Source organism: Calidris pugnax, unplaced genomic scaffold, assembly GCF_001431845.1.
Source record: "Calidris pugnax isolate Ruff unplaced genomic scaffold, ASM143184v1 scaffold21, whole genome shotgun sequence".
In the NCBI taxonomy this organism is placed as follows: Eukaryota; Metazoa; Chordata; class Aves; order Charadriiformes; family Scolopacidae; genus Calidris; species Calidris pugnax.
Genome location: NW_015090770.1, coordinates 268772 through 286447, shown reverse-complemented (window position 1 = coordinate 286447; position 17676 = coordinate 268772). Strand labels below are relative to the sequence as shown.

The window sequence follows — 17676 nt, the reverse complement described above, 5'->3', positions numbered from 1 at the left end:
AGCAGACACTACATTAATGTTAATCTATAAATAACATTCCTTTTTCTTGGCACATCACTGAAAACATTTTTAGAGGTGAAATTTCTCTGCTTTCTAGCAGTTTATTAATTATTACCTCGCTACCTCAATCTTCAGCAATATATAACACAGGCAGCTTTCCAAATTCATTCTCAGGGAGTGTGGCACTTACCATTTCATGCATTTAGCAAGAAACTTCAGTCACTGATTATGTGACCACAAAAGTAACGATGCACTTAATGCAAACACCTGAGTAGCTCAGCTGCAAGCTATTGGCAGTTCAAGGCAGCACCAACAAGAGCTACTGACATATTCTATATCCAAGTATAGAGTCTTGTGGGTTTGGGATTTAAAATCATTTGAACTCTATTGAAGATGACCTTGTTCATTCAGCTTGCACTCACCTCCAAAATTCTGTTTGCCTCCAGAAATACCTCAGACACATGGTGTACATATAATGCCAATAAGCTATAATCTCTTGATTGCAGGTAATGGTTTTGGCAAAATAGTTTTCTTTTTGTTGGTATAATGGCATTATTCTTGTTAAACAAAGAATAAAACTGTTTCATGCTTTTTAATGTTTTGCTTAAGAAACATGAAAATAAAAATTAGACTAGCAGAAATCATGTGTTCATTGCCAAAGCTAATAGGAATGCTGATTTCTTTAAATTATCATAAAAAAACATAAGTAGTCCATTTTTTAAAGTTAGATTTACAATCAAACCTTTAAGGAAATTTAACTCTAATAGGTTTTCAGAGAGATTTAAATGACTTAAAGTCACTTTAAAGGATTTAAATTTCCTTAGAGGTCTGGTTTTGGTATTTTTTGGCAAAGACAAGCACAATTTTGGCACTAAATTCAGAAACATACAAACTATTTGTATGTACAGAAGAAGCCCTTTTAGATTAACAACAGGAAAAAAATAATCACCTGACTTATTCCTCCTGCCTAATATAGCAACTAAGCTCAAAATCACTGAGTTCACTAAAAAAAGACAGATTTCATTTTTTCCCCATAAACACATCTAGGGTATTTCATCTACTAACAGATGCCTGGGTCTATGATGGAGGAGATAAGATCAGTTGGGGATGGGTTTAAAAGAAAGTTTCAGTCCCAGCTGTAGGAGGTGAGACTTGTGCCACTCGGGCCCTTGGGAGACTGTTTATTGGGACATTCACTACAGGGATTAGATATATTTATTCATTAAAAAGAAGACTCTGACCCCAGAGGTTTGTTCTCTTCTCAGAAGAATGTATTTTTGAGTTTCATAGAAAGTGTTGGAAAAATACCAGATTGGAAACACTGGAAATTTAAAAACCTTGCATATCTTGTTATCAAAAATCTGAAGGATGCTTGTTCTACTAGCATGTCTGCATATCTGACTCTTTTCAAGCTCCTTACTTTGTCAGGAGCTGTTGAGCCTTCATTCAGGAAGACAGAACTAAATTCTACCACTTATGACTATGCCTCTATGGTTTATCTGTGCTTGATCTCTAAGAAAGGTAGCTCTGGACAATTAAGCTCTGAAACAGGGAGAAATATAGATGGCTAATTAGGCACAATCCCTGGATGCAGAAGAGGGCTAGTTTCCCTCTGCATCGCTGCACAGTATCAGCAAGTTAGGAGACTGGGGGTAAATCAACGCAGTGCTGCACTGGACACTCCATATATACCCTTATCCCCTTTCCAAACCACAACAGAGGAAAGGCAGAAGAGAAGGGTAAAGGGAAAGTAATTTTCTTATGTCTCTAATATCCGTCACTTCTACCTAGCCACATCAAGACTTAAAATCTGTACAAAAACCACCAGCTGTATGCAACTAGAAAACATTGAGTAGATAAATTGCTGGAATCCCTAAATTAGCTCCATTGCACACTGTTGCATTATTCCAAGCCAAAAAATAACATTTTTTAAAGACCTGTACGCTGTCTGCCCTTCTTAATTCATGAACCTGTCATCTGTTTTTCCTATATTGTTAAATTTGACATCGTTTCACTACTTCAGATATGAAAGAATGATCCTATATCTAATCTTGCATTCCTCGCTCAACCAAAACATCCACTGACTGTATAATTAGATCTTACCATATTAAACATTGGATTTCTAGGTTTCTTTGAAATACCTCACATGATAAGAGTTTTAATTCTTCTCCTGGACAGTGATGCATGATGTGACAATCCCATGGCCAAGCAATGGCTGCTAGTCTCAGCCATCATAGATCATAAAGGTAAAAGCCAAATAGAGGCAAAAGGACACAATGCATTTAAAAAGTCTTTTGCCCTTCAGCTTTCCACCTTCCTTCTCTCCTCCACATTCCAATTATGCCTTGCTAAATACAGTTTTGCATGGAAAGAAAAGAAGGTGAGAAGATGAGTAAGATTGAAAGCAAAAGAAAACCCAACAAATAAATATAAGGGACCACCCTCCCACACGTAACTGGCTTTTCTTCCCCCTTTCTATTTTAATCATTAAAATGGAAAACAAAATTCTACTGAACAATATTTTCTTGTTTGATTTCCAAAGGCAATATTGTGCATTGATTATATTTCTTTTTTCATTTTGCATTTTATGTGTGGTTTTCTGTTAATTGAAATGCCTGTTATGATTGTGTTTAAGAGAAGCTTTTGGCTGGGTTTAGGTTCTGCATCCTCAGCAAGAGCCCCTCAGTATCAGCTCCCTTTTATTTCCTCTGTTTTCTTAAAGTCTGGTTCTGAATTATTGATGTACTGGCTAATCCTTCCATCTTTGCTCTATTCTTTCACCCACTAAAAAATGTTGTGTTTACTATTTTTGTGGATTTTAACTACTATAACATTTTAATCAGTGCCTTATTCATAGTCTTTCAAAAATACACCATAAAGCAGACAGATGGGAGTTACCTATAATACAGTATAGCCCAGAGCTATAAGAATGTATTCTTAACATATCACAAACATTTTATAGTACTCTTATTTCATAATTTCAGTTGGACAGTTTTAAGTGAAATAATACATGACAGTTAAAACTAATTAGAGGAAATTTTCAGTTTTGTGGAGTTTACTTTGTTGTTGTTGTGGGGTTTTTTCTTTAGTTTTACCCCTCCTTCTGTTCCAGTTTCTCGTATTTCTACTTTTCCCAGAAACTTACATCTTCCACACTCCTGTTATTATCCTTCTCCAATTATTGTTTAGTGCTTACTTTACACATACTTAGGCTTTCAAATTTTTTGTTATTCATCCAGGATAATATATTTCAAGGCCTCTAGAATGTTGCTTTAAATACTAGTGGCAATCCTACTAGTTAGGAAATTACACATCTCTCTGTATTGTATACCTACATCCATATCAGAATTTTAACTTAATGGTATAAATAAGCAATGATGCATAGGAGTTCATTTGCATTCATAGGTATTCAGCTCAACTTATCAGACAGGCATTGACCAAATGGCAATGCATAAGATGAATCAGATGGGTCAGAATCACACTAGCTGCAGAATGAGAAGGCATTTGGCTTGCCACATTTTCCTTGAGAGAAATGGGATCAATGGGAGAGATCAAAAGAGAGATCAATGGGATTTTCCTTCCATTACCACTACTGCAACTGAAAGGAGGTGGACCACAGGGAGGAGAGATGAGAGAGCAGCTGAGAGTGGACTCCAGCAGAAAAAGAAGCCTTATAGCAGGAAATAAAGGGGATCTCTGAGAAGAGAATCAGGTTGTAATTAGGAAAATGCAGGATAATTAGAATGTTGAAAAACGGATTTCCAAGGTTATATTTTGTGTGTCATCTGAGCATTTAATCTAGATCCAAAAATGTTGCAATGTTATGTGTTGTAACTGTTAAGAGTCAGGTTTCCTATCCAGTGTAAAAGATGAATGTGGCTTTAAAACAGAGCTGAACTTTACCTTATGGATGGGGGCTATCCTGGTGGTTCTCAAAAACACAAACCAAATTCCCCCTAAACGACCTTAAACTCCTCATGTAGCCCCAAAATATTTTCACACACATGAGGAGATGACTGTAGGACATAAAAAAGACATGAACAGATCTGTGCAGCTCACAGGAGCCTTGCACCATTGCAAATAACCTTTAGCCAGTAAATTACAGAACTTTCTCCCTCCCATTCCCCTTCTTTGATATAGTTACCTCTTAACTATTTTCTATATCAAGGAATGATCTGATCAGGACTATTATTTTGAGAGATACCTCACAGAGCTACCCTAACCTTACAGTTTAGAGTACTGTCCCCTGCGTTTTTTATGTGGAAACCTTCGCTTGGACAAAAAACCAATGGCTACCACCAAACCACAGTGTCTCCAGATCATTCCATCTGTCAGGCTTTCCCATCTCTATGCACAGTGGTGCACTGCAGCAATAAACCCTAACTCATAAAACCCCCTATACTGAAAAGGTTTTGCTGAGGGGGTTATTTAGCATTTAAGAGGAGCATGGAAGAGCAGAGATAATGTTACAATGTTCATAACCACCTATTTACAACATGTCTGAGTCATTAAAATGTCCAGTGTTGCAACAATTACTAATATTTATGTGGTTATATAATGGTGTTTAATGTATTTACCATTATTCTCTTTCATTATTCTCTTTCATGTATTTCATTAATCTCTTACGCAAGGCTCTTAAAATATAAGCATGTAAACTGCTCTTGCAATTAAATCTATATTAATCAACAAAGGAAATATAATCACATTAAGATACTGCACTGAGTTTCCCATCAAAAGAGGAAGGCAATGTAGTGGCGGGGAACACAAAACCAAAACAAAAACATCAAAAAGAAGAGAACTGTCAATAAGAAGGGCTGTTTATGAACAATGCTCCGTAAAACACCACAACACAGTCCCTGCCAAAAGCTCTGCTCAGCCTAACACTCTCATTCTTTTCTGTTGGCTGCAAGGCCTCCACAGGGTTTTCACGACTGGGCTGCCACAGCCTAATCGTGATTCATGAGCCAAGACTACTCCTGCTCTGCTCACCCTTCTGATGCCATCCTCTCATTACCAGGCAGCCAGAAGTAATCCTTCTCTCGCCATCCTTGTGTAAAAGGTGGTCCACAGCAATACGACAGTACAACATACTGTGGGGTATATTCCTGGCAAGCTTCTGGAAACAGTTTTGCAACTTACTAAGATTTGTTTGGTGTGCACCAGGATGCAGTTTCCCCTCAAGCTTGAAAAGAGTTGTGGAAAGGCACCAAAATCAATGGAGAGACCAAGTCAAGAATTGCTGGGTTTAAGAAAAGTCCAAAGCATACAGCTGGAGAGAAGCTGTTACGAATAAAAGACCCTATTCTAGAGCTTCCAAACTGAAAATAATTTTACTTGTATCGTTAGGCACTACAAACAAACCAAAAGCCTTATTTGATGATTCAAAATATATCCCATCATCTTCAGTCAAAAGGCTTAAGGAGTCACACTAGACTAATTTCTGACCCAGGATCCTGGACTGAGTGTTTTTCAGGGTGTATGCACTGCATCTGAATAATTTTTCATATATCCACCACAAAAGCAGTGGAACTAGGAGCTAACAAATAACAGTCTTACCCCTTTCATAACTATTGCAGCTTTTTTTAAGAGGGAGAAATGAAGGCAAAATTTCTAAAGGCTTCTTTCAGAGGATTAAACAGATTTGGAAAGTACCATAACATAGTCCCTACACACGTTTTCTCTCATCTCTGTATTTGCTTTTTTCATTTTGTTTTGGATTTAAGGATTGTAAAACACACTAGAGAGTCTAAGGTAGAAGCATGATAAGGGACCAGATGGACAACGTCTCCTGAGCAAAATAAACCATGTGGTCCTTCATGCTCTCCTCTCCAGCTTAGCCAGATCCTGTGTGTGAACCGGTAACCTGCTCTTAGTGACTTTATGTGATAGTTGATGGCAAAAGGTATAAACAAAATGCTTGTTAAACACTGAAATTACTTAGGTAAATGTGGCATAATGTTACTTATTTTGGAGCTATAATGTGTAAGTATTGCTGAATGCTAAAAAACTAGTAGGCACGTCACTTACGATCGTGGTGATAGGCACCTCAGGTGATAGAGAACATATTGTAATCACATATCGAGGCAGCATCGCAAACATCAGGATGCCACACAGTGATTAATGTCTAGGGCTTTTTTTGGCTCCATTTAATAGAAGACTTGCCCAGCCTCCAGCTGTTAACATTTGTATGCCGCTGGCTCAGAATATTAACTGTTTATTAGACAGCTTCAACAGGATGCACTACACAAATACACTCAGAGGACAAATATGTATTAGAAAATGTCTTTAAATTATGGTCTCCAGAGATGCCAAAAGATATTCTTTGTGCTTAAAAGCTACTCTCTTCACTTCTGTCGCTGTATTTGTTACCCACAATATTGTTTTCCTGATAGCTTAATCTTATAAAAGCCAGATTGTTTTACTAATAGATTGATTACAGAAAAGGATTCCAACTGAAAAGGACAAATAAGTGCAGTAATTTCTTTGATTGCTGAATAAAACCTAATGAAACTGGAAAATCCCAACACTTCAATTCAGAAACTTTGGATAGATATTTCCCTATGGAAGAGAAATGGGAATCTTAGAATGACAAAACACTAGCCTTTCTTCTTTCCAGGTGCATGACTATTTTTAAAGGTATTTTTAAAACTTTTTAAAAATCTTATATATATATATATATAAAAAACATATATGTTTTTTATATATATATATATATAAAAAACATATATGTTTTTTATATATATATATATATAAAAAACATATATGTTTTTTATATATATATATATATAAAAAACATATATGTTTTTTATATATATATATATATAAAAAACATATATGTTTTTTATATATATATATATATAAAAAACATATATGTTTTTTATATATATATATATATAAAAAACATATATGTTTTTTATATATATATATATATAAAAAACATATATGTTTTTTATATATATATATATATAAAAAACATATATGTTTTTTATATATATATATATATAAAAAACATATATGTTTTTTATATATATATATATATAAAAAACATATATGTTTTTTATATATATATATATATAAAAAACATATATGTTTTTTATATATATATATATATAAAAAACATATATGTTTTTTATATATATATATATATAAAAAACATATATGTTTTTTATATATATATATATATAAAAAACATATATGTTTTTTATATATATATATATATAAAAAACATATATGTTTTTTATATATATATATATATAAAAAACATATATGTTTTTTATATATATATATATATAAAAAACATATATGTTTTTTAAAAAACCTCGCAGTCTGCTTTTTGCTGATACACATGCATAGGGAGCCTAGCAGCTCTTCAGTAGGGCTATCTGACTTTTAGACAATAAGCAACACAAAGAAGGATAAAAGAAATGTACTTTGCACAAAAATGGCAGTCTCCAAGATGCAAAAGAAGAGCCAGTGATCTGTACACAGTGGAAGACTGCTTCAGGGGATTAGTAATGAGGAAAAAAGAAAATCTCTTCTGAGCTGCTGGTTCAAATGCAGCCCAATCAGTAGTGACAAAGAGTCATTACTAGCCCCTTGCCTCTGTGCAATGAGTTTATCATGGCAGTTCAATTTTCAATGGACAATTATCAACATTACTAAAAAAAACCCAGCACTTCTGCGGGCTGCTTGAGCAGAGAGGCAAACAGGAGAGGGAACACAGATTGAAAGCAGACTAATAACTCCCATTGAAAAGTGACTCTTCCATGACTTAAAACCCTTTGATAGGGAAGAATGAGGGGACTTGCATTGCCACTGCCTATGTTGGATCTGTGCTGTATTTTTTATTAATACAAGGCAGCTCTGCAGAGTCATTAAACCAGCACCATTCTAATTATGCACCAGTGATTAAGCAGATGTGACATTGAGTGAGGAAAATGTTTGATTAACGATCCAGGTATCTAACTTTGGAAGAGTACATTTAGCAGTGTGAATTTGGGGACAACGGAGCTTAGAAGAACAGGACAATTTTTGATTTCAGTCATACAGTCTGCCCCTGTAATGTTATCATCTCCTTTTAGGACTGCTGGCTTGTCAACAGACAACACAGCACAGCACCATTTCTCATTGCTGTCTGCCAAACATACAACAGCAAACTCACTAAGTCTTCTATTCCATTTTCAGCTTTTTATTCCACTTCCCTATAAATAATCATTGCTGGAATTCACTTTATTTACCTCTAACACTCTCAGCTTTTGACTGTGTGCAGAGAGAAGCTCTGCAGGAAAAAACATACTTATATGTTTATTTGTCTCTGTTCCATACATAATTGTTAAATGGTTGCTTGACTATTATCCATTTTGGACCAGTTTCCCACATCTAATGAAGTGTAGATATCTACTGTCTAGAGCTCTCTCGGTCTGCATGACTTAAGGATAAATCAGTTCCATAAAAAGCCCAGAGAAGAGCAACTTTCCAAAAAGAGGGGATGCTCACAGCGTGAAGCAGCCTGTCCATACTGATCCATCATTACTTGGCAAGACTGGTTTAGCATAATGGCCTGACGAGCCTGTCATGCTGGCATTACACTTGACATCACATGAGCCAAATACTTGCAGCCAAAAGCATATGAATTCATCTGTGAGGAAAGTCAAGTCTTGTCATTAAAGTCAAGTTTTATAGCCAGGGATGACCAAGCAGCTGCTTGGATTCAAGCTGTAATCTAAAGACAACATGTAGGCCTGACACATTTAATCCTCTACTTAGCCAGGCAAGTGCTCACACACAAGTATACAGATAAGAAGGAAAATGCTTCTGCAATAATTTGTAGTTTGCACTTTAGAGAAATTCACCTTTTCACCCATTTTTAATTGTGCTACTAGTCTTTTTTGGGCTAGGAGGTTCTCTGAGGCACATCCCAGCATATGGAAGGGTGCAGCATGCACTCCATTAAAATACAATTCTCTCCTCCCTTCTCCTTCATCTTTACATTGACCTAGGAAGTCAGTGTCAAGTTATTTGTCCTGAACTTCTACTCTCCTCTTTGTATTTCAAGGAGTTAGAAGAAAAGGTCACCTGGGACTTTATAATTTGAAACGAGGAATCTGTATCAGCAAAGGCCAGGAAGAGACCAGGAATAAAATCAGCCTTTTCAAAGACCATTGATAAAAATGAGTCATCGTTTTGGGTCTGCAGGTGCAAAACATTTTACTAAATTAAAAATACAGGGATTAGCAATAACAGCCAGTGGTCTACACAGGGTATTTATGAGGAAAGATTGACAAGTCACGCGTCGATGCTGCAAAACCCTGATAAATGAGAATTACGGGGTAGGATATAAGTGGTATCACTGAGAATAACAGCACCAAGCAAAGGAAAAGGAAATGTAGATTAAGACATAAAATAATTTCTTAGCAATTACTGCTAGTCAGAAACATATGCAAACCACTCATGTGTAAACTATTTACTGGTCAAGAGGAATAATCCCCAACCATCTAGTTTGCCAGTAAAGCACAGAGGAACAAGTAAACCAGAGATTAACAGGACCAAGAAACACATTTTTCTTTGCATATTTAGTTGCTTAGAGGGAAATCTTCATACGAACACTTCTTTTATAATAGGTAAAAGCTCTCAACATTTTGAGTAGCATTATCCCATTCTATGAGATTTCTTATTATAGACATCATGTAGATTCACCAGGACTATGCCAGGCATGAACCTTCAAGTGGCCTGAACAAAGCATGGGCTACAGCCAACATATTCTCCAACATCTGGGTTATTTACACATAGGTTGAATAAAACACCAAATAACTTCAGCCAGAAATTGTGCACTGTCAGGGGAAGGGATTATATTTTCCATTTATATATAATCTACTCCAGGTTATAACCATATTTTCTGTAACCTTTCAATAGTATACTCTTGCACTCCCATTGCAGGAAAAAACTGCTAGCAGATTTCCAATAAGAAATTAACAAATAATATTTATTACTTACAAAAGTTGTATTTTCCAATAATAATGTAGTTGTATTTGTTTCTACATTCAGTTCAACAACATGTCCATTCCTATTTTTGTACACCACTGCTGTATCTGCAACAACAAAGCATTAACAGTTAGCAAACACACTGAGTATTTAATACAACATCTGTAGAGAAAACCAGCGTATTACAGTCATTAGAGTATCTTCATTACAATACATAAACAAGATTGAGAGAAGAATTGCACTCATCTAGTTTGTTGATTTGCCTCATGATCTTCAAAAATACCAGTTTATGCTACATAGCGTGTTCACCTCACTCAAAAGCATGATTTCACTTAAATGGAAACATTTTCTGTGGGAAAAATGGGATTTTTGTGAATGATGTGACATCTTGAACATAAAACCGCTCTCACTGAGATATCACTGACACCTTAAGGTACAACCACATTCACTATGAAAATGGACCATATAGCAAAGTAAAGTTTTGCAAAGAAAAAAGCTTTTGCTGGACACCATATTCACATATCTCCTTAGAAAAATTAAAAAAAATAAAAAATTCTGTACTATTCCACATCTCTGGTAGCTGGATTGAGTACTATATCTTAAGACAGTCCATTTACTATATGACTAGTGCTGGGCCACAGAATACAAGATCATCATGTCAGCTGAGCATTAGGAAAGGATGGTTAAAGCTAAATAGGTCCTTTTGTAGAACGTTTAAAATATTGGGATGAACTGCTGTATTTTTTTCCTTCTACCCCTTACTTGATTTATAAGTTTCCATAAGAAAAATAATCGAATACATCTGAACTAAAGAAAATTTTTAAAAATACAAAATTAATAGTGGCTCCTATGAAAAAGGTTTTGTATCTCTTTGTACCAATATCTGCAAAATTACCAAGAAATACATAAAAAATACATAAACCTTGATTTTACAAAAAATTGGTTCCAAGTTTCCCAATATTTCTAATAAGATGGAACAAATTGTCTATTAATTCTTTCATGTTATTTAAAACCCATGTAAGAAATTTATATTTAATAAAATAAAAATATTTTGTTATAAGAACGTAGAAAGCATACGGAAAGTTCTGAATTAAATCTAAAGGAAACACAAAAGAATGTTACTAATCCTCAGTAATGTCTGAGAAGTTCATTACAGATCCCTGAATTTTATGAAGATGGAAGTAAATGTGACTGGCGGAAAAGGTTGTGCTATCATACAAAATATGCTTCACTTAGTCAGAAAAACGTATCTGTATTTTAATTGACTCCACAGAAACTCTAGCTATACAGCACTATTGAATGTCCTCTGGTAAGTTCTGTAAAATTAATGACGGCTCACTGTAAGAGCTCACTAAACTATTTCAGGATCATGACTGGGAAGTGGGGTGGGATTGGTGGAGTTTAGGACAGGATTATCAGAGCTGCTGTCGAAGATGAAGAATTAGATTGTGACGTGTGGAATTAATAGCACCTTCTTATAAAGAAAAAATATTTTAAATATTCATTCTGAATAAAAAGAGGTAACACTTTGCAGAACGTTATTGTGGTTTCAGGTTACTGGCTACTACAGAACATTAAAGTTTTTGCAACTTGTTTTAGGGTTTTTTGCATGTGTTCTTTCAGGTACCCTAGCTCTGAAAATTCCCAATGACGTTGTACCACAGTGCTAAGCAATATTATAGAAAAAATAAAGTTGTCTGGACAAAGAGCTGTCCCCAGTTGAGTAAACCATAATGTGAGAAATGGCATGTATAACCCCAAGACATCAAACACCTGCCAACAACAAGCCATGTTCAGTCCCCCTGCTTGAACAGTGCTTCGAACAACGCATTTTTGGTCGATAGGTGAGACTAATACACTACACAAATCCAGTGTCAGAATGTAACTACTTCTCAGTTATCTACTTTTCTACATGCCCATGCCACGTACATTTAGCCAACAGGATTTATAGCATCAAATACAGGCTGGACAGAGAACAGATTGAAAGCAGCCCTGAGAAGAAAGTTCAGAGACATCTGGGTCATACATACGTAGTTAGGGAAAAGCTAATGACAGGTATGAACATTGAGATGTGTGGAAGAGCTCAGCAAAGGAGATGACAGAATCAACAGCTGTGGGATGTTTTTTTCTTAAAGATATGCTTTAGATCCTTATGTCAAGAAGTAGTTTAGTCTGAATGTGGGTAAATATATACAAGGTTGAGTTTGGATGACTGTTGAGACCTCTTCTGGCCTGGAATCTGTGGATTTACCTCCCTCTACTGACTTTCTCATCCCCTTCTGCAATGAATCTTTGGGAATACAGGTTTGTCTGCACAATGTAACTCGTGTTTGTAGCTCTGTGCTCAGACAATTTTAATAAAAAATCTCAAACCTAGAGTATTTTAGTTGACTGCCTGTGGGATCAAGGGATATTTATTTTTTCTTCTGATGCATAACTTGTCTCCTGTTTGTGCCTTCTACTCCACTTTCCTACAAACTATCAAATATTGATCTCAGCTGCAGATGGGATACTGGGGCTGGTTAGTGCTGCAGCCTCATTCAGAGAATCCACATGGGTGCACGCCTGGTACGATGCTCAAAGGCACAGCATGCAAATTCCACAAATCTCAGAACAGATATTTTTCCCAGGCAGACAAAGAGGACCATTGCTCTTTCTCCCCTCCTCACCCTGCAGCTGGTGGTTTAGTTTACCTGCTGAGACAGTTCAGGTACAGCTTGCCAAATTGATTCACTCGATTGCAGGGGTTTCAACAAAGACCGCCATAAATATTTTGCCTGTTCTCTGTATTACATATTTAAGGTTTTTCATCAGAACTGTAGTGTCTAGTTTAATTGAACTAATTGGGTTTGTTGGAAGACAAACTTAGTGACTCTGAGAATGAGGAAACAAACTTGGTGATTCAGCACTCACTCTGATGACTGACAGACAGAAAAAGGTAGGGTAGACTCAGCTATTATTATAGATAACTATATTTGCGAAGAATTTATTCCATCTTGATTCTGAGCTTATTTCAAACCTGACTCTGAGGGAGGCTGCCTAGTAGGCATGCAGCTCTGTAGACTGAACCTGCTGCTGAACAGGTTCTCTACAACTTATCTGGCTTTCACAAAGAATGTAATATTAAGTAAAATATTACATGAAAACAAATTTTAAAACCAAAATTCATCCATGATTATTGCAGCGTAATAATTTCACCTTAGTCAGTAATGTAAATATTACATTGATATTAGTTGTAGAACCAACAATAAATTCTTTTACCATTGTGAGGCTAAATGTCTAAATTCTTATGCTATTGTATGTTTTCAAAAGTAAATGTTCGTATCATGTTCACTGAAATGATTAATCCCTACAATTTAAATGATACTTTGGGGATGTATATATCAATATGATAATTATAGCCTTCAGTGATGCAACTATTATGCAAATATGGCATCATCATTATCTCAGGTATTTTTTTTTTAAATGAAAGCAGCATTTCATATTAATAGTTTTACTAAGGTTGTTGTTCCTGTGTTAGGTTTAACAGTGGTAAAAGTTCTGCTCAGGATCAGAATATGTGGTATTTGCAGGAGATGCAGCTCTATACTGTGCTTGGCCTAAAATACATTGTTCCAGGGAATGCCAAAGTACAGGCAAAATATCATAAAATGCAAAGAAATCAATGCAAAACTTTTAGTATTTGACAAGCAGCTTGACCCCCATCAATTCTACAATAACTTCTTTACTCTCATTTATTGAATTGACAACACTGTGCGGCATCCAAAATGCTACAGAATTCATTTGCAGCATTTACTGTTCCAGTTGCCTTCACATGGCACCATATATTCACATTATCTAAAAAAAATCAGGCCCTTTTAAATTCTAATGAAAAATTATGTATTATTTGGGGGAACAAATGGACTAACTCCCATCCCGAATTACATCACCATCATTGAAAATCAAGCCCTGAATTGTGCTAACGTCTGAATTTGGCCCAGGGTCTATATGGCCTTTAATTATTTGCTTCCTGAAAGTAGGACACTGAATTGTGGTGGTTTATTTGATGAGTATAAACTCCTATTTCACATGTCACTGAACTTCAGCAGCTTGTCCTGTAACTGAAGTTACACAGAGTTGAAAGGGCAAGTTACCACATACTTTAAAGCAAAAGTGAACTGTGACTAAGCCTCCATATTCCAGACACTTACTATTGTTTAGAGCCAGCCTCTATTATCTTTCCACAAAATTGCTGTATCTGTAAGCAATGCTATGAGAAGTGGTATCTAGACTGCAATTGATTTGTCAAATAAATCATCTAAGTATTTCAAAGAACAGTTGTGTGATGTTAGTCCACTGAGCTGTTTCTTTATTCTCTTTCACTAGTATTCCCCAGATGAACATTAACTGTTTTTTCACCAATTTGAAAAGCAAGACTTACTTAAAGAGATCCATTATAACATACTTCACAAGGATACAATTAATATTAATTAAGTAGGACAACTGGGGAGCCCTGGGGCTCCCACTTGAAGGCAGGGCCCGAGGAGTTTCCTGGGGATGCAGCACTGTCAGTACTTAGGCAGTTTTGTGCATAGAAAATGTTGGATATTAAGGCCATCTAGTAAATATTCTCCAGACCATAAGTAGAATCTAGAAAGTGAAGGAAAGAGAAGGACAGACATCCAAGCAATGTCAAAAATCTGCTCCACGATATCTAGAATAAGGAGGCCTCAGGGCAGTCTTCTGAAATTACTGATAGTGTTAACCTGAAGATCATAAATGTTTGTTTTCCCATTGAAAATACTTACTAAGTTTTGCTTTGTTTAAATACAATTCTGCTTTGCAGCACAAACAGAAGCATTAGGAAATCAGAGTACCCCTTTTCATATATTTTACATTTTTTTAAATACAAACATAGGAGAAGGTTGATACCTTGCTGTCAACACATATGTCAATCAGTCTTTCCTGTACACAGTATTATTAGAACGGCAGATGGCATTTCATTAAATTGATTATAGAAAATGTCATGCTAATTAAAATAGAGAATGCTTTCTGATTTAATGAACAGGAGGTGCTAGACAAATCTTTGTCTAATTAAGTGTTTTCTAATTAAATAAAATAATCATTTACAAAGACATTACAGACACAGACCAAATTTCAATATGCCAAATAAGTCACGTGTCATCTGAGCAAGATTTTCACTGCTTTCCTAAAAGTTTAGGCTCTTGTCAGTAGTTCTTTCAAAAGAATATTTATTCTATGCTAGTTTTATAATGTAAACTGTGACACTTCTAGATATTCTTTCATTATATAGAAGATTCCCTATGCAAAATAGCATGCAAAGTTGTAGGCATGGGTAATTCCTGTACTTTTTGACTTCTACGGGTCTTCTACTTCCCCTCTAATGCCCAACATAAACCACCCAAAAACCAGGTGGAGATCTTATGGCACAGTAGCTACAGAAGTGGAAGCAGCACAGTCACAATAGCATCCTGCCAGAGACCAGCAAATTAGCTCTGCTGAGAAGGTGGACTTTTCCTTTATTACACAGAGCTATAATAACATGAAGATAAGAGCCCAAGACAGCAGATCTCAACTGTTATGCTGATATTAATGGACTAATCAGCCTAATAAAAAACAACCTTGATTTTTTTTTTTTAATTATGCTTTATGGCATGTTGTCTTTTTGTGCAGAGAGGGGTAACAAGCACAAACTGGGAGAGCAGGCGTTTGCAAAAAACCTATACTCCTACTTTCTTCAACTCCAGAATAAAAGTGACTCTGGTTTGGCCCAGATAAATTCAAATCTCCTTTCTTTATCAATGTATTCTCCACTTTTCCTGATCTTGTTGTCAGATATCATATCAAGTCATGCTCAACTCTTGCCAATTTTCAGTGGTCCCAATTGCTTTGGTATATCAATATATGAAAATCTTCAACTCTCTCAACAGTCAATATTAATTCACAAAATCCCAGATTTTTTCCCTATTATGCAATTGCAAATGATCCTGCTTTGTTATTACAACTGCTGATATCCCCATGACAGCAATTCAGACTGGGCAGAGGAAGTAGACAACTCTTGAAAATATCCACTGGGGGATTGGTCTACAAGAACAAAATACAATACTGAAATATACAGTGCAGTTAAACTTGCATTCTTGAGTTTGAACTGAAGCAGGTGAGGAAATACTCACTGCAGAGCTGTGGGAGGTGTACAGTCTCTACACAGACCTGCTCACTCAGACTTCCCAAATCCAGGCTGCCCCAGCAGGGTCTGTCTCATTTTCTCAATTTCAAGAGTATGCTCAGAATAGCACAGCTATAGCTGAGCTCCAGCTTTCTGAAATGGTCAACACACCACGTGACAGCAAGATGTTAACTTGCATCATTTAAGGAGCTATCTAACAATTATAAAAAGTTGAAAGAAAGAGCAGTTGTGCCATAATTAATCTCCTATCAGAAGTAATAAAAGTCTCCTTCACATTAGAACACAACTGGACAAAGCACTACAAAGCAAAGGAATAAAAACAAATGAAAATGCAAAGATCTAAATGTGTACTAGCATAAATGGGAAGCAGTTATCTAACCCAAAGAGCAATCAGTTGATGGACTAAAGCATGAGATTTGACTATTTTTCCATTCCTTCTCAGCACTGTCCCCATTCCACTTTTTTTAATGCAGAAACCTCCATCAGTATTTCTGTCATTATTGGGAGGAAAATGTTAGGGATATTCATTTCCCCCCTAGAGCAAAGCACTAAACATGATTTCATGGTGTTAAAAGCTAGGATAATAGACTTGAGTCTATTAGTCCATTCCAATTTGTTTGAAATGCAATTAATAGTAAATCAACACCAAGAGGAGGGGAAGGGGCAGTATTCACAGCAGACAGAGCAGGGCGCCTTCCTAATAGGCTACATCATTGCTCGTGTGCCTGCAACTCCAGTGAGGGTCACCAGATTATTATTGCCAGATACTTTCTGGCACCTACACTGTTATTTAGCATTTCTCTCTTAAAAAAAAAATAAATAGGGACTTCAAATCAGAAAATGTACTGTACTTAAGGTATTAGTTTCTCTCTTAAAAAAAAAAAAAAAAAAAATAGGGATTTCAAATCAGAAAATGTACTGTATTTAAGGTATAAAAAATGTAAAGAGTAAGACTAGGGAAAGTTATACCAGCACTTTGGTTTCCTCACCCCACATTGGGCAATGATGGTGAAACATCAGACATTTTGTGTAGATGTAATTTTGCCAGCATAGAACATTCCACCTTTTCCTAAATTTCCCATAAAACTGCTCAGCTTTCCAAACTACATGGAAACATTTTCGGTCAGGAGTAAAATATAATCTCTGGTTGCTCTCTTGAGCTGCACCGAGAACCATTTCTAAGCCAGCTTGGCAATGGACTCACCCAGCTGTTCCCCAATTAGCGTACACGTCCCTGGACTATCAAGACAATTAGGGAACAAATTGTCAGTCTCAGTCACAAATCCTATCCCAGCCTCTTCCCCAGAGAGATAATAAGGTATCTCAATACAGCAGCACTTCTCTGACAGCCTCGGGAGTTGACCTTTCTGCTGAGACTGCCAAGAAGACAAGCCAGACAAACACAGACAGCTCTGCTTTGGAGTGGGCAGCGTGGCCCAGGCCGGATTTCACACAGAACTGGCAAGGCTGCACTTCAGATAAGATATAGCGATGTCAAGGAAGAAAAA

General features: G+C 36.1%; 1 protein-coding gene across 1 annotated transcript in view; it reads right to left on the bottom strand.

Annotated features, from left to right (window-relative positions):
* The window catches only part of DPP10 (dipeptidyl-peptidase 10 (inactive)), a 304701-nt gene that overhangs the window by 145902 nt on the left and 141123 nt on the right, over positions 1-17676 (bottom strand). The window contains exon 4 of the mRNA XM_014940136.1: positions 9994-10088. Within this exon, the coding sequence (XP_014795622.1) occupies positions 9994-10088 (95 nt within the window). The remainder of the gene's footprint in view (positions 1-9993; positions 10089-17676) is intronic.